This window comes from Aegilops tauschii, chromosome 6 (genome assembly GCF_002575655.3).
Source record: "Aegilops tauschii subsp. strangulata cultivar AL8/78 chromosome 6, Aet v6.0, whole genome shotgun sequence".
Classification (NCBI taxonomy): domain Eukaryota; kingdom Viridiplantae; phylum Streptophyta; class Magnoliopsida; order Poales; family Poaceae; genus Aegilops; species Aegilops tauschii.
This window is the reverse complement of record NC_053040.3, coordinates 341,894,955-341,919,757: the sequence shown is the minus strand read 5'-3', so window position 1 is coordinate 341,919,757 and position 24,803 is coordinate 341,894,955. Positions and strand designations below refer to the sequence as shown.

The following is a 24,803-nucleotide window of genomic DNA, read 5'->3' as shown; positions in this document are numbered from 1 at the left end:
ATTAGCAGGAACATTAGAGAATTCTTGTCGGAAGCAAGCAACATTGCGTGTCTTCCAGATTGTCCACACTACAACCCGCTGTCTCACAAAGCAGCAGGTTGCGTTGCTTCACAGATCCTTTTGCATCAGTAGGGGATCTATGGAGATTCGGAGCAGACAACACCACCTGCCAGATAAATCTAGCTACAGAGCATATAAATAAAAGGTGATCTACAGTTTCGTCCTCGGAGCAGAAATGACATTGCTTATTTCCCGTCCATCCCCTCCTAATCAAATTATCCTTCGTTTGGTATGCTGTTCTTCAGCAGCAACCAAAAGGAAAATCTTGATCTCCAAAGGCATTTTGATTTTTCACAAGTTTTTGTAGTGGACCACTGCCACTGCCTTCAGCCGTAAAAACTACTCCTAGTTGATACTTGAGATGGCCTCCTGCGACACATAGACCAACCACGAGTTCTTCTTCTACCCCTCAAAAAGAAAGAAAAAGAACAGAAAAGAAGAGTTCTTCTCATGTGCGCCGTGCGCTCTCGCGCGTTTGTCTCTGAAGTGACACGGTTTTCCTATGGGTTATTTGCAAATCCCTTTTTGCGGCGTGTGGCCAAATTTGGATCAAATTGTTTGTATCATACACATGTGGACCTAATACATTGTGTGGCAAATGTATAAATCTTGGTGACAAGCACATGCCGCAGTTCGAGACACTGTTACAGGTAAACCCGGGCATGGACAGCCCGGCCCGACGACCCGGGCCGGGCTTGACGTTCGGGCCAGGCTTGGGCCTTGTTTTGCAGCCTGGAAGATAGTTCGGGCCGGGCTCGGGCTTCAGTTTTTCTGTTTTTCGGGCCGGGCTTGCACGTGCGTACATTAAAAAACAGCGTTCAACCCGGTCTTTCGGGCTAGGCTCGGGCTTGAAAACAGGGAGTATTTCGGGCTTCGGGCCGGGCTCAGTCTTGAGAAATGAAGGTCGGGCTATTACAAGCCCGGCCCGGCCCGACGTTTGCCCGGGTTTAGTTACAGGCTGCATGTTGGTGGGTCGTTTCTCTCTTTTTTCTTTAAAAATAACTTCAGATCTATTCATCTTCAATCATGTCGGTACACTGATCATCAGAAATAATAATAATTATATCCAGATTTATAGACCAGCTAGCGAGGACTGCAAAACTGAAGCGAGCCGAAGGCGTGCCACGGTCATCGCCCCTTCCTCGATGGGGCCGGGCAAAACTTGTTGTAGTAGACAATCGGGAAGTCGTCGTGCTATGACCCCATAGAACCAGCGCACCAGAACAACAACTGTTGTCGATGAAGAGTAGCGTTGATCGGAAGGATCCAACCTGAAGACACACGAGCGTAGGCGAACGACAAAGATTCGAGCAGATCCCCCAAAGATAGATCCGCCGAAGACACAACGCCACACACCAACCGACCGTGCTAGACGCACCACCGGAAAGTGGGCTAGACGGGGAGAACATTATTCCATCTTCAAGGAGTCGCCGCTGTCTCGCTTTCCTGAGCAGGACACAAACCCTAACAAATCATAAAGCAACATTTAAAAACGGAGCCCTCCCATCGGCATGGACCGTGATCCACCACGCCTCCATAGCCCTAAGGCCACCGGAGAGGGCGGACCGGCGATGGCGCCGATGGGAGGCAGGGAAAACCTAAACTTGGGAGAGGATGCGGCGGCTACATTGGTGCGTTGTTTCTCATCACCCCTTTCTTGTGCTTAGCCTGATTCATTGGTTATACTCCCTCTGTAAACTTACTTTAGTGATCTAAATGATCTTATAGAAGTTTACACAGGGAGTATGTGCCAAAAATTATTGGGTTTGGGTATTCCCGGACATAGTCTAATGCAATTTTGACAAATAATTTCTACTTCAATGTAAAATAAAATGGATTTTTTATACTTTAAAGTCTTTTTAGAAAAAAATCTACACATGTATCTCTCGCACATCAACAGATATATTGTTGGACAAAGTTTTAAAGGATTGACTAAGAGCCTCTTTGATTTGGCGGGGGGGCATCCTCCATTTCAAAATAAGAGCCTCTTTGATTTGCAGGATTCTGAAAAAATAGGAATATGATAAGTACAGGATTAGAGTGGCATATCCATTTAAATGCTATATGATTAGCAAGGAGTGTTTGATGCTAAAAAAACAAAGGATTTGTAATAAGATATTGGAGTAAATATTACATTTTCTATAAAATTTAGTATAGAAGATTCCATAGAAAAAATTTCAATGGAATCCAAATCCTATAAATCAAAGGACCAACGTAGGAAAAAAATTCTAAGGATTTCAATCCTCCAAAAATCCTATAGAATTCTTTTGAATCAAAGGACCCGAAACATTTTTCGAATATGCCACTTTTCATACTGAAATGAAGGTGTGACCTTTGTGACTTATTATATAACACAAAAATGCCTTAGGGCATCTCCAACACTGACCCGTAAACTAGACATCGCTTCCATGGGAGCAGTCCGCGGACAGTGATACGAGAACCGGCCATCCAACCATGCCCGCATACATTTAAACCGCATTTCAACAAACCAAATGAATTTTATCGAACATGACGAAATTCAACATAGTTCAAACATAATTTACATAAAACAGATGGTATTTTGTTCGTTTAACTAAACCAAGCCCCCAACACTCAAAGTAATTATAGAAAATGGCACAATTTATCCATGCAAATATCTATAGTACAACAATAGTTCAAATTCAACGAGATAACCGGATGTACAACAAAGTTTTCAAAATCATCTATTCCAAATGCAACGATACTATAGCCAGAACCGACACATGTCATCCCACACACACTGCCCCTTGAAATTCATCCAATAGTATATGTGTGCGAATGGCCTGCCCTCGGTTATGTAGTACGTCATGGCAGCGCATGCAGGCTATATAACGTGTACATCAACATATTAACGAACATCAAGAGTAAGAAGAAGCAACAATTATGATCTCCATGTTTGACAACCCAACGACCACCTTGTCTCCATTTGGTGAATCGCACGGCAAAACTTCATGACAGAGTTGTAGAAATTGTACCACCGATGCGTTAGCGACTTCATATTGCGTGCATGGATGCCATGCATGTTGTAGGGCGCACAGTTCTTTTGCTCATGAAACGAAGCATGCAAGCTTTGCCAAAAGGTCGGGCCCTTGTTCATGCCTACAAAGTCCTTAGAAACGGCCAACCACACATCGCACAACAACTCATCCTCGAACACCGAAAACCCTGCCATCGTGCTTCTCGAGAAACAACAAGTTCAAAAAGCCCAATGGCATTTGACTGAACACCTGCCGGGCGCGGTGTCCACCATGGACGACGTCGGCAGGGATGCAGAGGGATTCCTAGGCAGACAACGACGTAGTCCAAGAAGGGAAGTTGTGTGGGTGGGGTCTGCGGACGTCCAAGGATGCCTGGGCGAAGGCCAAAGAGGTTCTGCGGCGGACGGCGAGGGTGTGAATGAAAAGAAGGGGGGCAGGGGTGGAGTGAAAGAAAAGGGGACCGGGAGGGGGATTTCAGTTGGGTGGGGGTGTCGGAGTCCTACGTGACTGGTGTCTGGACTCCTGCAAAGCCCCCTCCCCCGAGTTTGCCTCTAGTTTGCGGGAAAAAGGATGCCTGGACCGGCCAGCTGACAGATACAGGTTCATGTTGGATGACAAAACACGTCCGGTGACGGATGGAGGCGGTTGAGGGTCCGCGTTGGAGATGTTCTTAGTGCAAAATCTGTATGCATGGTGATTTACTCTAATCATCCTTGGAGCTGATGAAGGGCAGGCGTCCAATATGATCAATTAGGGTTCCTTTGCCTCCCGCCGACATTGCCGCTGGCCCGCCTTGTCTCTAGTGGCCTTGGGGCCATGGGGGCGCGGTGGATTCTGGCCCTTGCCGATGGGAGGGCTCCGTTTTTAGACGCTTCTTCGAGTTTTGTTAGGGTTTGCGTCCTGCTCAGGAACGCAAAACGGCGGCGGCTCCCTGAAGATGGAATAAGGTTCTCCCCGCCTAGCCCGTCCCGGTGATGCGTCTAGCATCGTCGGTGGATGTGTGGAGGTGTGTCTCCAGCAGATCTGTCTTTGATGGATTTGCTCAGATCTGGTCGTCGTTCGTCTACGTTCGTGTGTGGATCCTTCCTATATACACTACTCTTCATCGACGATAGTTGTTGTTCTGGTGCACTGGTCCTATGAGGTCTTAGCGCGACGACTTCCCGCTTGTCTACTACAACAAGTTTTGCCGGGCTCCAGCGAGGGAGGGGCGATGACGACAGCGCGCCTTCGACTCCGTTCAGTGATTTCAATCGTCACTAGGTGGTCTACTAATATGAACCCAATTTTTATTATTCTAGTGTTCGTTGTACTGTCATGATTAAAAATAAATAGATGAGAAGTTTTTCAAAAAAATAATATGATCAATGATTTCCCGGGAACACGGAAAAGAAACATCGAAAGTTTGTGATGAGAAAAAGCACTATAGCTATGAGGCTATAAAACGCATGGGCGGATCCCCAGTACCATAGTTAGGTTGTGTTGTTAATCGGTGCCATGCTCTCGATCAGCAAACATTGCGCAATAGTATGCCTAGCTGCTTCCACGAGACACGTCCACCAGCCACCAGCTGCCGCACAATGATGGCTATTTGTTTGTCCCCATGGACGAGGGGCTGCAGGACGCAGATGGCACCGGAAGGCAGGCGACACCGACGAGGCTATGCATGCAAAGGCGAGGAGGGGAAAGAAATGACAGCAAGAAAGATGATGATTCGTTCGTGCGCGGTGCAAGCATGCGCATGCATGCATGCACGTACGCGGGTGTAGTGTAGCTTAGCTAGCTAGCACGCCCCTTGTCTCGCATACATCTCCTTGTCTCCTTGCCTTTGCCCCTTCTCCACGCACGTACGTATTCCTGGTCTGGGTCGGCACGCACGGCGCTGGCTACCACGGCGACACCGGCCGCCACTTTGGGGTTTCTATCCTTTTCTTGCCGCTGCGGCCGCCGTTTCCTGCGCCTGCCTATGCCAACTCTTTGTGCCTCGCCGTTTCCGGGGCACGCCATCCGAGCTCTCGTGGATTCTGCGCGTTAGCCCAGCAGCGGTAGTGGCGCTCACGTGCATGTATGATGCACCCCCTGCCTAGCAAAGTGCCTGCTTCATGTTCACGGACCAACCATTCGGTCGTACATACAGTAGTACTCCTTGATCATGTACCTGTACTGCCTGATCGGATCAATGCATGTACGTACATTCACCACGCAGATGATAAACGCAGTAGTACTTGCATATGCATGGATCTTGCACCTTAATTCGAATTAATTGGAGATCATACACATGCATGCATGATGGATTTAGTGGCAGAGATGTGTGCGCATTGAGGGAGAAGTGGCCAAGGAGAGCAGGGCCTGAAGAAGAGGCTTTTGCCGCAGCTGCAATGATAGGAAAATCCCCCCTTGTCTGCCGCAGTCCGTGGCTCAATCTGGAAGCATCAATGGGCGTGGTGAGTGCCTGCACCGCCTGCTAGCTGCAATGTGTTTAGTTCGCCAATATCTATCTATCTTCGCAGCCCCACTGCCGCAACAAAGTGAAATACCCTATAGTTATGAATGAGTATATCTTGCATATACTCCCTTCATCATTTCTAAATTATAAGACATTTTGGTAGTTCAGATTAAATTGCCAAAATGCCTTTATATTTAGAAACAGAGGGAGTAGATAAGGGCATCTTCAACGCTGACCCGCAAATTTGTTCCAGCATCCGTCCACGGACACGGATACAAAAGGCGGCCATTGAAGGCGGGCACATGTCTTCCTACTACTACTCAGTTTCAGACGATGCCAGGTCAGCAGCCGTGCCAATCACCGACACTAGAGCCATAGTCTCAGCTCCAGCTGCTCCACCTTCAGTTGCTCCCATAGTCCCTCCAGCTGTTTACACTCCACTAGTTCATCAAACATCATCTGAGATCTTTGCAGACACACTTCTCTCTACTCCAACAACGTCTATGCACACCGGAGCTGCAAGTTAGAGGACTTCTTCACAAGGAGCTGCCGAAGATCGAGCCAAGAATGACGTTTAGCTCTGTACTCATTCGAACTTTTTCGTACTTATTGCCAAAGGGGGAAAATTAGTATAGATCATTAGGGCTTAGAGAGAGAGAGAGAGAGAGAGAGAGATTTGCTTTGCTTGTTTGATTGTCGTTGAGTGTTTTCTACTTCGTGATACATTTGTTTGATGCTTGTATGAGACTATGTTACGTTTGTGCTTGATCATACTATACTTCGATGATACACATGTTTATCTATCTATCTATATGCTTCTTGTATGATAATTCACGTGTATGCTTGGTGATGAGTGCTTGTTACATTCCAGTCATATCATTTTGAGCACTCCACCAAGATGTATGTGACATGAAAGAGTAACCCATGAACCTAATCGATTGTGCATTTGCATTCAAATGCAATTTTTTAATAATGGACGAATTTAAGGGGAGCTGTTGCTTATCACATACTTCTCAAAGCAGCGATATTTTTCATTGATTATATCATTTGTTAAAGCTTTGATCTATATGTTGTCAACAATTACCAAAAAGGGGGAGACTGAAAGTGCAACTACTCCCCGGGTGGTTTTGGTAATTCATAACAACATATGTGTCATTGAACTAACTCTTTTCAAGATAGATTTTAGAAAAGTTCAATGATTGGCATGGCAAGGACATGAGAATGTGGACCCCTCAAAATGCTAAGGACATGGATTGGCAAAGCTTCAAGACTCTACATTTTTGTTAAGTGATCCAAGATCACATTGAGTCCATAGGAAAGCCAATACTATTAAAAGGGGATGAGGTTTTGATCATGACTCAATTGCTCAAGTGCTTGAAGACATTGCTCCAAAAACCTCAACCACCTTCTCAACATCATATTTGTCCAAACCTTAAAAAGCCAACTCGGCCCTACCAAAATCTCCACATCCGGACCCACCAAGTTGATCCTATACTTTGCCATAGCCAAACCCTAGAGTTTTGGTCTCACCAGATGACGATCGGTCCCACCGATTTGCACTGACCAAGTTTTTGTAACCCAATTGATTCACTTCGGAATTACCGAGTTGAACCGATTGGAATTACCGAAATGCAGTCTCGCTTAGGTCGTCACATATCGGTCCGTTCGAGATTCTTTGCTTGGTACCACCAAAAATCCCAACGTTTAAATCTTGTACATAGGTCGGTCTCACCGAATTTTTGGTTCGATGTTACCGAGTTGAGTCAAAAGGTTGTAACGGTTGGATTTTGGGTGAAGGCTATTTATACCCCTCCACCCCCACTCACTCTCTAGGAGAGCCATCAGAACGAAACTACACTTCTACCATTCATTTTTTGAAAGAGAGAGTCACCTACTCATGTGTTGAGATCAAGGCATTCCAATCCAACCATTTAAACCTTCATTTCTAGCCCCTCCAAGTTGCTTTCCGCTCCAATCCTTCTCCTACCAAAGCCAAATCTGTGAGAGAATGATTGAGTGTTGAGGAGACTATATTTTGAAGCACAAGAGCAAGAAGTTAATCAACAACAACACCATCCATTACCTTTTGGAGAGTTGTGTATCCTAGATTGGTTAGGTATCACTTAGGAGCCTCCAAGATATTATGGAGTTGAACCAAGGAGTTTGTAAGGGCAATGAGATTGCCTACTTCGTGAATATCTACCCTGAGTGAGGCTATTCCTTCATAGACGTAAGCGATGGTGGAATAGACAAGGTTGCTTCTTCGTGGACCCTTCATGGGTGGAGCCCCTCGCGCAACTGTTAGGCTCCGGTGGTTGAAGTCTACATCAATGTGGACGTACGATAGCACCACCTATCGAAACCACACCAAAAATCATCGTGTCTTCATTGCGTTCGATTTCTCCCATCCCTCTTTTACGTTCATATGCAAAGTCTTTACTTTCCGGTGCTAAACTCTTAGACTTGCATGCGTAGCGTGTTACTTGACTTGGTAGAATTGCTAAAGCTTACCTACAACTAAAATTGGGAAAATGATAAGTTTTTATTCGGTCAAGTAGTCTAATCACCCCTCTCTAGACATACTTTCAATCCTACAACAGTTGGTGTACTCGTAATCATACTGTTCTTAATCTCAAGAATTTATCCATATGCTTGGGCGGGGAGAGGCCTATGAAAAAGTGCAGTCATGTCATCAAAAGACAACACCATAGAGAGATAATTCAAATCATCTATGGCAAAATAATGGAGTTTAAGAGATTTGTGAATTAATGGCTGATCTAGCCATTTGTGAGAAGTGTCTCCCTCCCCAAATTTGTAGGTAGCTGATACATCTCTAATGTATCTATAATTTTTGATTGTTTCAAGCTATTATATTATCATTCTAGCATGCTTTATATGTCATTTTATATTATTTTTGTGGACTAACCTATTAACTTAGTGGCCAGAGCCAGTTCCTTTTTTTTTTCCTATTTCTTCGTTTAGCAGAAAACCATACCAAACGAAGTCCAAACACGATGAAAATTTACGGTGATTTTTTCTGGACTACGAGAGACCCTAGAAGCTTTGGGGAGAGACCAGAAGACGTACAAGGGAGCCACAAGCTCACATGGCGTGCCCTGTAGGGGGGGCGCTATCGGCACTTGTGGGCCCTACGTGGCTTAGTTTACCCTAATCTGTGGCCTATAAATTCCCATATATTGCAAAAACACAGAAGCGGGACCGGAACCAATTTTATCGCCACTGCAAGCCTATGTTCTTCCATGATCCCATTTGGAGGCCTTTTCTGGTACTCTAACAGATGGGGAAACCATTGAGGAGGCAATCTTCATCGACCTTGCTAACTCCATGATGATGTGTCAGTAGTTCCTTCAGGACCTACGAGTCCATAGCAGTAGCTAGATGGCTTCCTCTCTCTCTCTCTCTCTCTCTCTCTCTCTCTCTCTCGATCTTTAATCCAATGATCTTTTGAGATCTATTCGATGTAATTCTCAGGGTGTGCTTATTGGGATCCGATGAATTGTGGGTTTATGATCAAATTATTCATTGAAACCATTTGAGTCTTTTGAGATTTAATCTATGTGTGATTTTATAGCTATGCATGCTTGCCGATCTATGAGTCTTCTTTGTCAAATTGGATGAGTAGATCTTCAGAGGGAGTGGTGCATAGTAGTGGGTTCAATCTTGCGGTTAGCCTTACTTTGTGACTGGAGGAGCTAGGGCACATTTGTATTGTTTCTACTAAGTATAAAACGATGGGGTTCGAACATATTGCTTGGTCTTACTTTGTCTGCATTACATCGTTTTTCTTAACGTGTTACTCTGTTTGTATGAACTCAATACTTTGAGATTCATGTTGAATAGAGGTCTTGGGGTGGAGGAATAGTAGTAGATGCAGTTGGATTAACGGTCTACTTGTCATGGACGTAATGCCTATATATGAATCATGCCATGAAGAATCGTAATCATAACTATGAGCAATTATGTCAAATTGCCCAACATTAATTTGTCTACCCACTGATGCTATGCTTATGAGAGAGATGCCTCTAGTGAACCTATGGCCCCCCATTCCATTTTCCATTATTACTAAAAATCCTACAATTGCTTGTTGTTTTTATTTGCTTTATTTTATTTTGTTAGATTACCTACCACTATCAGATTTAATCTTTGCAATTGGCGAGAACAAGGGGATTGATAGCCCCCTTGCCTTCGTTGGGTGCAAGCATTTGCTTTGCTTGTGTGCGTGTACTGTTTAAGTTGTCTGTGTGCTGTCTTGTTCTAGTTTGATTAACCTTGGTTCTTAACTGAGGGAAATACTATCTGCTACTATACTACCTCACCCTTCCTCTTCAGGAAATCCCAACAACTGTATATATAGAGAGTAGCAGTAGTAGGTGCTTTAAAACAAGGCAAGTGTTTCAGGATGACTTTCCACCAACATGAGCCTTCCAATTTGTCAAGAGTTTCCCAAAGCTATAGTATTTTTCTCATATCAGCTTCATCCAAGGAAGTTCTTATTTATTAAAGAACTTATGCAGATACTTGAGGAGGAGAGACTTGTTGTGGGTGGTGACATCCAGGATACCCAGACCACATTGATTGTTTGGCCTACAAACCCTTTCCCATGTAATCAGAGTAGGACCCTTATCCTCCATCCAAAATTTCTCCAAAGGGAATGTCTTAAATATTTATCAATTTTATTGACTACTGTCATAGGCAATACAAGTGTGCGCATGAAGAAGGTGGGCAGAGAAGAGAAAACTGATTTGATCAAAATAATTCTTCCATCATATGAAAGCATTGTAGAGCACCCAGATAGCCTTCTCTCAATCCTCTGCATTATGTTTTGGCTTAGATCTTCAATTTTTGGTTTAGATGTCCCATAGCTAAGTCAAGATAGGTAAGGAACGAGCCCTATTGTCATCCCAAAATTGATGTCAATTTGACCAGTCTTTGGGCAAGTAAATTAATTAGAACCAACACAAACTTATTGTAGTTGAGTTTTAAACCAAGTGTAATAACAGATTCTTGATTTGGCATAGTTGAGGCTCTTCAACAGGGAGCATTACATAGTATCATCAACATACTAATAAATGGCAAATCAGGGCATGAATGAACTTGCAATGTAGCTTGAGTGATATTTGTGTGCATGACTTCATAAAAAAATGTCTAAAGGAGGTCGGGAGCCAGACGAAAGAGGAGTGGGGACAATGGATCCCCTTGCCTGACATCTCTTTTACATTGGAACTACTTTTGAGGGATGCCATTAAGTAGGAAAGAGGAGGTGCGAGAAGAGAAGATCATTTGCATCCATAACATCCATCTATTCCAAAACCTTTTGCCCTGAAATATCCAAAATGATATTGCGCTCAGTCAGATCAAATGCATCTTAAAAGTCTAACCTTAGTACTAGAATTTGCTTCTTGGAATGATGACATTGATGAAGATATTCAAATGCCCAGTCAAGGCATTGCTGAGTGGTCTTGCTTTTGATAAAGCCACACTAATTAATATGAAGCAGCTTAAGAATGACAGCCTGGAACCGATTGGCCAGAAAGTAATAATCTTGATGGTGCAAGAAAAGATATAGGTCTGAAGTCACTAGCAGTCACAGGGTTATCGTCCTTTGAATCAGGGTAATATATGATGCAATGATACTATGCAAGTAAACCCTACCATGATAAAAATCTTCAACGAGTCTGTAGAAGTCCAAACAAATAATGCTCCAGCAAGCTTTAATGAATGCACCATTAAATCCATCAGGCCAGAAGCCTTGTCCACCTGCATTAGCCTAATAACCTCATCAATCTCATTTTCGGAAAAGGGGACTTCATGACAGTAAAGATCATCACACCTTGGAGTTAGAGGGTTCAGACCCAACAGGGAGCATGTTTCCATTGGAGTGCCAAGTTTATCTTTTAAAGCTCTCCAGAGCAGAGCAACTTTAGGCTGGTGGTCATGAAATTCGGTATGAGAATCATCTTTCAGAACATAGATCTTATTGTATCTATATTGATGGTGGCTTTAGCTTGAAATAACTTGAATTTTCATCCCGTAATGGTTGTATTTCGCTACGAATTGAACGTCAGATTTTTGAGCATGACAAATTATGCTGCCGAGAGGAGGCAATTTCCTTTAGCAAGCATGGTAAATCCTCGCCATGTTCATTTTTTGCCAGGAATCACCATACTTGCTAAAAGAATTTGCTATCCTCGCATTAACATAATTTGCCATAAAAAGTTTATTTACCATGCTTAAAAATCTGACCATTCCGGATTTTAATATATTACCTTGTCCTTCTAAAAAGAAGTTATATATATATATGTTTATCCCGTCAGAGCAAATATAATAGGATGACGTAGGCGGGCTATAAGCCTTTAAATATTATATTTTGGATGAGTTGGAGGAGAAAGAAGGAAAGCGGGCTACTGATTAAAAGCCGGCTGTAGCACGTGCTCCTAGGCATGTTGTAAGAGAGAAAGATGGACCATGTATTAAAAAATAGTACATATTTATATGCAACTATTGTACTTGCCGGCTATAAGGTTGGCTATAGATGATGTGGCAAGACCATATAGCTAGCAGCTGGCTGTACTATTAACCATGCTCTTATACATCAACGGGTTGGGTGGTCAAAGAAAATAGAGGGTTGGTAGAGATACGCGTTCAGAACAAGTAACCTAGATATATACCAAGAAATAAACGAGGTGATGATTCAAGAATAGACTAGGCGCACATACGTGTGCGTTTCAGAAGACTGAAAACGAGGGGCCTTCTCTGCAATGAAAAGGATATCTAACGAGCAATCACAGGGAACAAAAGGTACAATCAGTGCTATCCTGTTGGCGGAACAATCGCTGCAATAATGTCTGCCCCACCTGAAAAAGCTCTGCTGATCGACCAAAAGATTCAAAGTGGCGGCAAGTTTCTCGTTGAATCAACGCTGAAGCTGCAACCAGGAAAGCTGGGATACGAACATAATATTAAGCGACGATTCACGTGGGTTAATGAACGATTAATTAGTTGCATGTAACAACCGAATGCGTTGTTTTCTTCCACTGCAAATTTGCCGAAGCATGTTAGCAACACCGCTGCCCTTCCTGGACACGCTCCTACCTAATCTGCGGTGGTTCCCTCAGGAAATTTCATGGAACTTATTATGCTTCTTTGCTTTGGGCTATTTGAAACAGTAGAAACGAAAATACACAGGTGAATATGGTCCATGCGTACCCATATGAACATTAAATTTTTCAATACTAGAAAACTAACTAAAAATTATTTTTTTAATATCAAACTTGGTCGACCATTCTACTCATGTATGATGCTTCATGAAGGAATGACTAGAGGTACTACCTTACTATTCGGTAGTGAAGAAACTCCAATCCAACCTTACTACTCCTTAAAGAAGTGTTTTCAAAATACAATTCAATTATGTCATTTTTCCTCAGAATGCCACGGATATCATTTCTCCGTGAAACTTCATATGCGAGTATACTAGTTGACCATGTATATTACCCAAAAAGAAAAATCAGTTTTTTTTTACCTTTTCTAGTATTCTTTTCAAATTTACTATTCATAAGGAGTTCCCATGGAACCATGTTCCACAAATCCATATCCCACTAAAAATGCAACCATTATTAAAGGAATTCAGCCCATTCTTTACGGATGCACGAGAAAAGTAGGAAGGTGTCAAAAAGAAATCACTTGGACCCAAAGTCCCCCCCCCCCCCCCCCCCCCCCGAGACCGGGAGGCAAACCTAGCGCTGCCGCCAGCGCGCCTCCTCTCCTCCCTCCCTCCCAGGGCGAAGCCCGGTCGACACAGGCGGCGCCGATGTCCTCTTGTCTTCTTGTGACGCAACTCTACTGCGGGTCATGCGGTCAAGCCAGGATGCGGCGCTAGGTGCCGAGCGTGGTGGCGTGCCGGAGCAGTACTGTGGCATCGGTGTGGCGTCGTGTGACGCGCGGCGTGGTAGTGGTGCGGGCTGGGGATCGGGGATGGCGACGTAGCTGGTTGTGAGGTGGCTTTGTTAAATCTGGCCCCGCGACGGCACGGGCCACGGGCGGCTGCCTCTGTCGTGGCCATCTTGGCAGGCGGAGGTGGCGGTGCAATGGTGGTGGTTCGGCTCCCCCTCCTCCTCTGCTCATGGTGTGCTCATCTGCGGCTGGATGAGAGCCTTGCGTGTGAGGAATGACTACTCGATGTGTTGCGCGCCCATGGATGGCCAGAGGTGGCAGGGGCGTTATGGTGAGGCAGACAGGGGTGTCTCTCGGCATTGCCGTCGCCATGATTTGGTGGTGATAGCGGCTCTGGTCCCTGGTTTGTGTGGTAGGGTGGCTGCGGTGTTGCTTGCAGCCGCCGCCGACCTTTCCCACTGCCCAGTTCCGGCCTGCTAGGCCTCGTTCTTGCCAAAGGGATCGTTTTGGGGTCGAAGGAGGGGCCTTCTACTGCCCCACCCCTCAAAAACAAGGAGGGGCCTTCTACCCCTTTACCGATTGGCGGCGTCTCTAGAGAGTGGCAAAGCTCATGGGTGGTCTCGGATGTCTGGGCGGCGGCCCTGGTGGTTGGAGTCACGGTACTCGTGGGCAGGGCGCATGGCTCGGGTGCTGGCGATCGACGTGTGGTGGTGTTGGTGCGGCAATCTGTCCATACCACATTTTGGGAGCGGTAAGGGTTAGCCGGGGTGGACTTTTTTTCAAGCTTTGGCCAGGCCAACGGTGGTGGCGCCCGTGGGCGTTGTCTCCTTGAAGGCACCATCATCGCTGCTCATTTCCCTCTGAGACACTCCGGGTGAAAACCATGATCCTGTGGATTGGGTGGTGGCGGCGCTTCGATGTCCTGTCTTTCTTGAAGGCGCCGCTTTGGAGGCCCTGCTTGTCGATGTTCGGCTTCATCCCCTCGCGGTGACTCTTTCATAGTCGAAGGCTCCTTCGACCTCTAGTGGTGCTATATTTTCTATTTCGTTTTCGTGGAGTCCTTTGGAGTGATGTAGGTGTTCTTCAGCACCTTTGTATCCGGCTTTGGATGTGTGTGCTTTTGTGTTTTATCCGTTGGGTTGTATGTTGGTCATTGCTTTATCTATAAAGCGGGGTGAAATTCATCGACTTCCAATCATGGATGGTTAGTTTCATGTAGGTTCTCTGAGATTTCTTCTCTGTTTTAGAAAGGAGGATAACCCTGGCCTATGTGACAAAACAAAATATAAAGGCATGCAGTAGCTGTTAGAATTTTGCTAGTAGGCCTTTGGCCCAAAGCCCAACTAAAATTCTGAAATTCTCTTGGCCCATTCATGCACACATGTGAGTGGAGTGAGTGAGGCTAAAGTTTAGTCCCACCTCATAAGTTGAGAGAGAGTTGCACCTCTTTATAAGGTGAGCTCTTCTATCACTTGTATGAGCATGAGAAGAGGAGACCTACACGCGCGCTCCTCCTCCTCGCTCGCCTCGCCACGATGCGCCGCGGGTTGTGGGATTGAGCCGAGCCGAGGACAGAGCTATGCACGTTGTCTATATTTGCTGCTCGGGAAAAATTAATGAGTCATTAATTAATAATTAACAGACGCGTTAATTACTGAACCGTTTCCGATTCTTTTGGATCGTGACGGCTCGGACGTGGGGTTTACTCCCACGACCTTCCCGGCCCGCACTATATAGTCAGGCAGACGTCTACCCTAGCCGCCGCCGCTTCGTATGGTTTCTCACCACCATTCCAGATCATTGCGCCGCCAAGCAAGTCTTCTCCATCCCTCCTTTCGACGTGCACCGGGAGAAGGGACAGCAGGCCTCCGCAACCCCGCCTCTCGTGATCCTGTACAGGAGAGAGGCGATCAGGTTTTTGGGGAGCGCACTCGCGCGACTGCTGGCAGCAACGACTTCGCGAACGACGACTTCTTCCCCGACCTCGGCAACCTCATCCTCGACGACATGGGCGACAACGCCAACGCCGGCGGTGCTGCGCCCGCTGCACCGTATGTGATTCTATCCTTTTTGTTCGAGACCGTGGTAGAATTCATGTTTCTAGTATGTGACCTAGATGTGATCTGTTCATCTACTATGCTAGTTCGCATGATTAGTTTAATCTCTGCCATTGCTGTCATGATCTATTTCCTATTTATTCGGATTAAATCTCGTAGTAATTTGCTCATATTTCCAACAATCCAAAAACCTGATTATAGGCATTTTACTCCGAGTGGTTTTGCTGTGCATCTGAAGCCGCCTGCCTTTAAGGGGGCACAATATAAGAGGTGGCGCACGAGAGCAGTCTACTGGTTCCAGACCATGGGCTGCTATGACGCCACCAAGGGCAAGCCTGAGGGCGATCTTAATCCAGCACAGCTGGAAGCTTTTGGGAAGATCGATACCCTCTTTAAAGGCGCTCTTCTGAGTGTTCTTGATGACTCCATTGTGGATTCGTATATGTCGTTTGACAATGGCAAGGACATGTGGGCTGCGCTCGAGGCCAAGTTTGGTGCCTCGGACGCCGACAACGAGTTGTACGTCATGGAGCAATTCTATGACTACAAGATGACTGATGAGCGCTCTGTTGTACAGCAGGTTCATGAGATACAGTCGCTCGGAAAAGAACTTGAGTACTTCAAGTGTGTGTTGCCGGACAAATTTGTTGCTGGAGGCATCATTGCCAAGCTTCCACCTTCGTGGAACAATTTTGCTACTTCCCTGAAACACAAGATACAGGAGTTTTCCGTTGCGGATCTCATTGGTACTCTTGATGTTGAAGAGAAGGCGAGAGCAAAGGACACACGTTCTCGAGTTGCTGAGGGAGGTTCTAGTGCCCACATGGTACAGAAGAAGAACTTCCAGCCCAACAAGTTCAAAAACAACAAGAACAAAACTCAGGGCAAAGGCAAGTTTGATACAAAGAACAAGCCATCACATTCTACCAACTTCAAGAAGAATTCTCATAAAAAGGGGAAGGGACTTTGCCATGTCTGCGGTGATCCTAATCACTGGGCTCCGAAGTGTCCTAACCGCTTTGAGGAGCGCGAACATGAGAAGAGCGGCAAGTCCGCTAATGTTGTCACCGGTGATACTGATATGAAGGAATCATGGTACGGTATTTTTCCTACCATCCTTTCAGTATTTCAATCCCCTGGTTGGTTAATTGACACCGGTGCCAATGTACATGTTTGTGCTGACGCCTCCATGTTTTCTTCTTACCAGGCCACAGGGACTTCTCCAGTGCTGATGGGGAACGAGTCACATGCCATCGTTCGAGGTGTTGGTACGGTCGATCTGAAGTTTACTTCGGGGAAGACCATGCATCTGAAGAACGTTCATCATGTGCCGTCCATCAATAAAAATCTCGTTAGCGGTTCCCGTTTATGTCGAGATGGTTTTAAGTTGGTTTTCGAATCCAATAAAGTTGTAATTTCTAAGTATGGACAATTTGTTGGAAAAGGCTATGAGAGCGGAGGCTTGTTCCGCCTATCTTTGTCAGATATTTGCACTAAAGTTATTAATAATGTTGGCCACAATAATGAGTCTGATATTTGGCATTCATGACTTTGTCACATTAACTTTGGTTGCATGACGCGGCTAGCCAATATGAATTTAATTCCGAAAATCTCTCCTGTCAAAGGCTCTAAGTGCCAAGTATGTGTGCAAGCTAAGCAACCTCGCAAGTCCCATAAGACTGCAGAGGCAAGAGACTTGGCGCCACTAGAGCTTATACATTCTGATCTTTGTGAGATGAATGGCGTGTTGACAAAAGGTGGAAAGAGATACTTCATGACGTTGATTGATGACTCCACTAGATATTGTTATGTGTATCTTCTGAAATCAAAAGATGAGGCTTTAACTTTCTTCAAAAACTATAAAGCTGAGGCAGAGAACCAACTTGATCGAAAAATTAAACGGCTTAGGTCTGATCGTGGTGGAGAGTATTTTTCCAATGAATTTGATTTGTTTTGTGCAGAACATGGTATAATCCATGAGAGGACGCCTCCCTACTCACCCCAGTCAAATGGGATAGCCGAAAGAAAGAACCAAACTCTAACTGATATGGTTAACACCATGTTAGACACTTCGGGTCTATCCAAGGAATGGTGGGGGGAGGCGCTAATGACTGCGTGTCATGTCCTAAACCGAGTTCCCACAAAGCATAAGACCATGACTCCATTTGAGGAATGGGAAAGGAAAAAGGTTGAAACTCTCTTACCTACGTACTTGGGGTTGTTTGGCAAAAGTCAATATACCAATTCCCAAGAAGCGCAAGCTTGGACCAAAAACCGTGGATTGTGTTCTTCTGGGCTATGCTTTTCATAGCATCGGCTATAGATTTTTGATAATAAAATCTGAGGTATCCGACATGCATGTTGGTACGATTGGAGTCGAATGATGCAACTTTCTTTGAGGTCATATTTCCTATGAAGGATATGTCGAATTCATCAAATCAGGAGATACCTACTCCATCTAGTGAGGAATTCGCTGTAATTCCTGAACTCACCATTGCGATGGAACACATTGAGAATCCTGTTGAGGGTGACAATGGAACTCCTGTGAGGAGTAAGAGACATAGGACTGCAAAGTCTTTTGGTGATGATTTCATTATGTACCTTGTGGATGACACACCCAGGACTATTTCAGAAGCCTATGCATCTCCTGATGCTGACTACTGGAAGGAAGCTGTTCATAGCGAGATGGATTCCATCTTAGCTAACGGTACCTGGGTGATCACTGACCGTCCTTATGGGTGCAAACCTGTAGAATGTAAGTGGGTGTTTAAGAAGAAGCTTAGACCCGATGGTACGATTGAAAAATACAGGGCACGGCTTGTGGCCAAGGGTTATACCCAGAAAGAAGGTGAAGACTTCTTTGATACTTACTCACCCGTGGCTAGACTGACCACAATTCGGGTGCTACTATCATTGGCTGCCTCACATGGTCTTCTCGTTCATCAAATGGACGTCAAGACGACTTTCCTCAATGGAGAGTTGAAGGAGGAAATTTACATGGATCAGCCAGATGGTTTTGTAGTACCTGGTCAGGAAGGAAAGGTTTGTAAGTTATTAAAGTCTTTATATGGCCTTAAACAAGCTCCTAAGGAGTGGCATGAGAAGTTCTAAATAACATTAACTGCTGTCGGCTTTGTAGTAAACGATGGTGACAAGTGTGTGTACTATCGCTATGGTGGGGGCGAAGGAGTTATTCTTTGTCTATATGTCGATGACATACTGATCTTTGGAACCAAACTTGATTTAATCAAGGAGGTTAGGGATTTCTTATCTCGCTGTTTTGAGATGAAGGATCTAGGAGTAGCTGATGTTATCTTAAATATCAAGCTGTTGAGAGATGAGAATGGTGGGATCACACTGCTTCAGTCTCACTATGTGGAAAAGGTCTTGAGTCGTTTTGGGTATAGCGACTGCACGCCTTCTCTAACTCCATATGATGCTAGTGTGTTGCTTCGAAAGAATCGACGGATTGCTAGAGATCAACTGAGGTATTCTCAGATTATTGGCTCGCTTATGTATTTGGCGAGTGCCACGAGGCCTGACATCTCTTTTGCTGTGAGCAAGCTGAGTCGGTTTGTGTCAAAACCGGGAGATGATCATTGGCATGCGCTTGAGAGAGTTATGCGCTATTTGAAAGGCACCGCGAGCTATGGGATTCACTACACGGGGTATCCAAGGGTACTGGAGGGTTATAGTGACTCAAACTGGATATCTGATGCTGATGAGATTAAGGCCACAAGTGGTTATGTCTTTACACTTGGTGGTGGCACTGTTTCCTGGAAGTCTTGCAAGCAGACCATCTTAACGAGGTCAACTATGGAAGCAGAACTCACAGCATTAGACACTGCCACTGTTGAAGCAGAGTGGCTTCGTGAACTCTTGATGGACTTACCTATGGTTGAAAAACCAATACCCCATATCCTGATGAACTGTGATAATCAAACTGTGATCGTCAAGATAAACAGTTCGAATGACAATATGAAGTCCTCAAGACATGTGAAGAGGAGACTAAAATCTGTCAGAAAATTGAGAACCTCCGGAGTTATTACGTTGGATTATATCCAAACGTCGAAAAACTTGGCAGATCCCTTCACATAGGGTCTATCACGTAATGTGATAGATAATGCATCGATGGAGATGGGTTTGAGACCCACCGCATAAGTTGTCCATAGTGGTAACCCACTCTATGTGATCGGAGATCCAGTGAAGTAGAAGTGGGAGACAAGCTGTTGGTCAGCTGGGAGGAGAGTATCCCTATATTAACTATCCCACTTCGTGAAGATGCAATACTCTCCTGATCTACATGGCAGGTTGATACTTATCTTAATGTGTTCCAAGTGGCTTATTCGGGTAAGCAGAGATGTTGTCCTGCAGAACATCTTCTGAGGAACACACCTATATGAATTTGACTGTTAACGTCGCAGTCTGTGAGAATTGGGTGTACTCTAATAAATTCATGAAAAGGCCCTGGAGTACGACGTATAAGCTCCACCCGCGGGGAAGCCTTGCGGCAGCCCAGTATCGGTCAAGAATTTGTGTGAAACTAGTCTCGCAGAAAACTTGTAGTTCAAGGCATAGTCCACTATTCAAGTTGTGATCTAGTGTAGCATAAATCTCTAAGTGGAAGTTCAAGTCCCCACTAAGCACCGGTATATAAACAATGTTTTGGAACTAAATGATGAGATGTGCCAATGAGACTTTGTGGGCGATTGTTGGAATTTTGCTAGTAGGCCTTTGGCCCAAAGCCCAACTAAAATTCTGAAATTCTATTGGCCCATTCATGCACACATGTGAATGGAGTGAGTGAGGCTAAAGTTTAGTCCCACCTCATAAGTTGAGAGAGAGTTGCACCTCTTTATAAGGTGAGCTCTTCTACCACTTGTATGAGCATGAGAAGAGGAGACCTACACGCGCGCTCCTCCTCCTCCTCGCCTCGCCACGACGCGCCGCGGGTTGTGGGATTGAGCCGAGCCGAGGACAGAGCTATGCACGTTGTCTATATTTTTGCTGCTCGAGAAAAATTAATGAGTCATTAATTAATAATTAACGGACGCGTTAATTACTGAACCATTTCTGATTCTTTTGGATCGTGACGGCTCGGACGTGGGGTTTACTCCCACGACCTGCCCGGCCCGCACTATATAGTCAGGCAGACGTCTACCCTAGCCGCCGCCGCTTCGTATGGTTTCTCACCATCGTTCCAGATCATTGCGCCGCCAAGCAAGTCTTCTCCATCCCTCCTTTCGACGTGCACCGGGAGAAGGGACAGCAGGCCTCCGCAACCCCGCCTCTCGTGATCCTGTACGGGAGAGAGGCGATCAGGTTTTTGGGGAGCGCACTCGCGCGACTGCTGGCAGCGACGACTTCGCGAGCGACGACTTCTTCCCCGACCTCGGCAACCTCATCCTCGACGACATGGGCGACAACGTCAACGCCGGCGGTGCTGCGGCCGCTGCACCGTATGTAATTCTATCCTTCTTGTTCGAGATCGTGGTAGAATTCATGTTTCTAGTATGTGCCCTAGATGTGATCTGTTCATCCACTATGCTAGTTCGCATGATTAGTTTAATCTCTGCCATTGTTGTCATGATCTATTTCCTATTTATTCGGATTAAATCTCGTAGTAATTTGCTCATATTTTCAACAGTAGCTAGAATGCTACTGTTTTACGTAAGAAAAATAACAATCAAAGGCATCTGTGTATTGAGCTAGAAAGTCATACCCGACATCTAGCTAAGAGGTGGTGAATTAGCAGCCAGTAGCTAGCTATCAAGAAGGCAAACAGCTGCCACTGAAGTAAGTACTGTACCCACGACACAACTTGAGCCAAAAAGGCCCTTTAAAAGGGGGCAGCTTAGACCAGCGCCCAGAGCACCATAGCCCACCACTTCAAACCTAGAGACATCAACCCTATCAGAATTTGACACGAAAAAATAAGAGAGAGAGAGGTCTCTCTAGAGAGAGAGAGAGAGATTGACAAGTCTATCTCAAGAATTCTGTGCCCCCAAGAACCACCTTGGGTTCAGTACGCCACGATCTACATGCATATATGCATGGATCAAGGGAGCCAATTGGGGATGGCTTACTGTCTTCCTAACCTCAGTGTGCCAGATCACTACTATACCACCCCTGTTCCTCTTTCTCCACTTCAACTACCCTTCCATCCCAAGCCTCTCCAGATGCCATTCGACCAGGAAGAAGCCTTGATGCTCTCTTCTGACCATTGCGGGCTATACCCGCTGCCGGCGCTTCCGTTCGGCGGCGGCCACTCCGCCGCCGCGCCTGCCACCGTCTGCGAGAAGCCCACGGTCGGTTTCATGCCTAATATTGAGGCTGAGGAGGTATGCTCTGTGCTAGCTTCATAATCATATATAGAGAATTACAAAGATGATAAATTACATATCGATGCATTTGATTTGATGTCTCTTCCTGATCAGGTGGGCACGTCGGTGACCGCAAGAGTTGGCTATGAGGGTGTCACTGCCTGTAATGGTTATTCTAGTAATACATGGTATGTGAGCTAGTGAGCGAGAGCATGTTACGGGATGCGTTTGTACCTAGTGTTGCTATGTTCATGAGATTTAACTGCATGTTTAGCGTTTGATGCCATTGTGGTGTGCGTGTGAGGGTACAGGTGGAGGGGCTCGACGATGTTGGCGGGGGAGAAGGGGAAGATGAAGGTGAGGAGGAAGATGAGGGAGCCGAGGTTTTGCTTCCAGACCAGAAGCGACGTGGATGTGCTGGACGATGGCTACAAGTGGAGGAAATACGGGCAGAAGGTTGTCAAGAACAGTCTCCATCCCAGGTAACTTCGGTTCTATAAGCAATTAAGAACCCTAACCTATTTCCATTTTTAACTGTCATCTATGAACTCCTCAAGACCTTTGCCTGTCTCTGCTAGGATCGAGTAGAACTAGAAGCTCGTACAGATTGTTTGAAAGGATCAGTTTTATGTGGTAGTGGTAGGTTAATCTTTTCCCTTGAGAGCTAGCAGCTTCAGAAGTAACTTGGTTGTAGAGAAATTGATCTATTTGCTTCAATTAATGATCTATCTGCTTCAATCAATTGTGGCTAATAGATCCAGGGGGAACCTAATTTGAGATTAATTAGCCTGCAACAATACCGCAGTTGTACGTGCAAGCTGTTTTTATGGGTACAAATCTGAGAATACTTAATAGCCTGATGTACTCTGAGCACAAATGTAATATGCATGAAACACACTCTCAGCATAGAATAAAAGAAGTGTTCTCTTAATTTGTGGTTTTGAGGCACTTAATAAGAAAAATTCTTTCATTGGATACACAAGCTTAACGAATCCATACATATAGTTCAGTTGTTTCGAATCATTTGGGTCTCGATCGTGTGCTTCTTCAGATAAATACAGAAGGCCTAACAGAGTTCTGTTCTATTATCTGGAAAAGAAAATCTTCCAAACCATCTATATCCTCCGGTGCTAATTTATTATTATCAGACTGGTACAACGGGTGAACTAAGGAGTACTTGTTGTCACACAGTAAAGTTTCTAAAAGAACAGAAGGGGCGGTGTGGAAAGGCAGTGGCACTATGACAGAGGAGATTGTAGAAGGGATATCATCTTGCACACGAACAAATATATGGCTGAGAAGTAGCATGCGATAAAGCTGCACGGATCACTAGCGGTGGTATATATAATTTAGGCACCTCTACCTAGCTATATATATATATATATATATATATGCATATACCGAAAAAGGCTCTCGTGTATATATATGCATATACACAAGACAAAATGAGATACTTCAGTGTATCTATGTTTAAAGGTAGTTTTCAACTAGTGTGTCCCATTCATTAATTACATATTTGGTTCATGGAGTACTAACTGTTATCTAATACTACTATATGCATCTAGAAATTTTATATTATTTCCAAATTATAACGCATTATTTTCTCCACGTTTTATACTGATTGCATAGTTGTTATCCTTTGAACACTGTAGTAAAAGAAGAATAGAAAAAAAAAGATTCGTGATAGGGCAAATAGGATATAGTAGACGGCTATGCATGCATTGCCTCCTGCATATATGCGCCAGGACAAATGGAACGGACATTTTAAGATGATTGTGTTTCTTCAGAGAGTCTGAGACTTCAGACGACAGCTAGCTAGGTCAGTCAGTGCGCCATATATAGGTCTGGCAGCTTGGTTTTCAGCAAACTGTGTACTGGCTAATGATTTCTCTGCTCTGCTGAAGAATAGATATATTCTGATCTCCTTTAGAAGTGGTTCTGGAGCAGTAGTACTACCTAAAGCGGGGCACACATACCCCATAGTGTAAACATCATAGTGAAAAAAACACATCATACTGTAATAAACATTTTGTTGCCAATGGCCATGCAGGAGCTACTTCAGGTGCACGCACAGCAACTGCCGCGTGAAGAAGCGCGTGGAGCGGCTGTCGACGGACTGCCGCATGGTGATCACCACGTACGAGGGCCGCCACACGCACCCCCCCTGCGACGACAACTCCTCCTCCTCCGGCGACAACACCACCACCTGCTTCTGATCACCTGCCCCGATCCGTCCGTCGTAGCCATGCAAGTGCTCGATCGAGCGAGCGAGGAGCAAAGGGCATCCACCGACCCACGTTTGATCCATCGATCGGCTCCTTATATTTTGAAGGGTGAACGATGAGACGGCTCCTTATACTTGTACGATCGATGTACTGCAGATATATATTCACGCGATCTATCCACGTACCAGTACTGCATGTGCATGCATGCATGCATTTCTTTCCCGTAGGCAATAGAGATAGTAGTGCACTTTCTATGTACGAGTATCTGTGCATGTGATGGACTAGCTACACGAGCCTCTTCAACCACGTAACGTCCACGGACACGCCTGGCCAGTGTCCGGACGTGTTCGTTTTTTTCTTCCGTTTCAAAAAAAAAAATTCCTAATTTTCTTCGTCCAGTCACTTGCAACGCGTGGTAGCAGCAGCAGCGCGCATCAACTACTCAAACCGGTGCCCACTGCATGCATGCGCAGGTGATCTGTCCGGCCGTATGCATGCATGCGCTAATTAAATAGACCGTTGTGCGTACACTACGCAGACGGCCGGGCCTGACAGAACGGTGTGCACATCAGGCATGCATGCTAATGATTGCGCAACGTGCCACAGCTGTAGCGCCGAAACGAACACGGGCTCCCGAACAAAACCGCCATTAATTCCGGCGTTGTATCCTCAGGCTCATCAGGATGAGATTCAGAGGTTACTCCATCACAGGTCAAAGCAGCGGTCACGCAGCGTGAATGGACAATGATCATCGTCTACGACGACCTCAGGTCGATGAGGTCCCG

At 45.3% G+C, this 24,803-nt stretch overlaps 1 protein-coding gene across 1 annotated transcript; it reads left to right on the top strand.

Moving 5' to 3' along the window:
- Positions 1-21,358: 21,358 nt before the first annotated feature.
- LOC109770278 (probable WRKY transcription factor 2) lies at positions 21,359-24,198 on the top strand. The gene is made up of 4 exons (XM_020328984.3): positions 21,359-21,811; positions 21,908-21,981; positions 22,105-22,275; positions 23,844-24,198. The coding sequence occupies exons 1-4, from the start codon at positions 21,512-21,514 to the stop codon at positions 24,007-24,009; spliced, it is 711 nt and encodes a 236-aa protein (XP_020184573.1). The 5' UTR covers positions 21,359-21,511; the 3' UTR covers positions 24,010-24,198.
- Positions 24,199-24,803: the final 605 nt, after the last annotated feature.

Bases quoted from the DNA above. Each gene is read 5' to 3' on its own strand.
- LOC109770278 (XM_020328984.3), top strand. From the start codon at position 21,512: ATGCATATATGCATGGATCAAGGGAGCCAATTGGGGATGGCTTACTGT. The intron at 21,982-22,104 runs GTATGTGAGCTA...GTGAGGGTACAG, and splicing joins GGTTATTCTAGTAATACATG to GTGGAGGGGCTCGACGATGT. The intron at 22,276-23,843 runs GTAACTTCGGTT...ATGGCCATGCAG, and splicing joins AAGAACAGTCTCCATCCCAG to GAGCTACTTCAGGTGCACGC.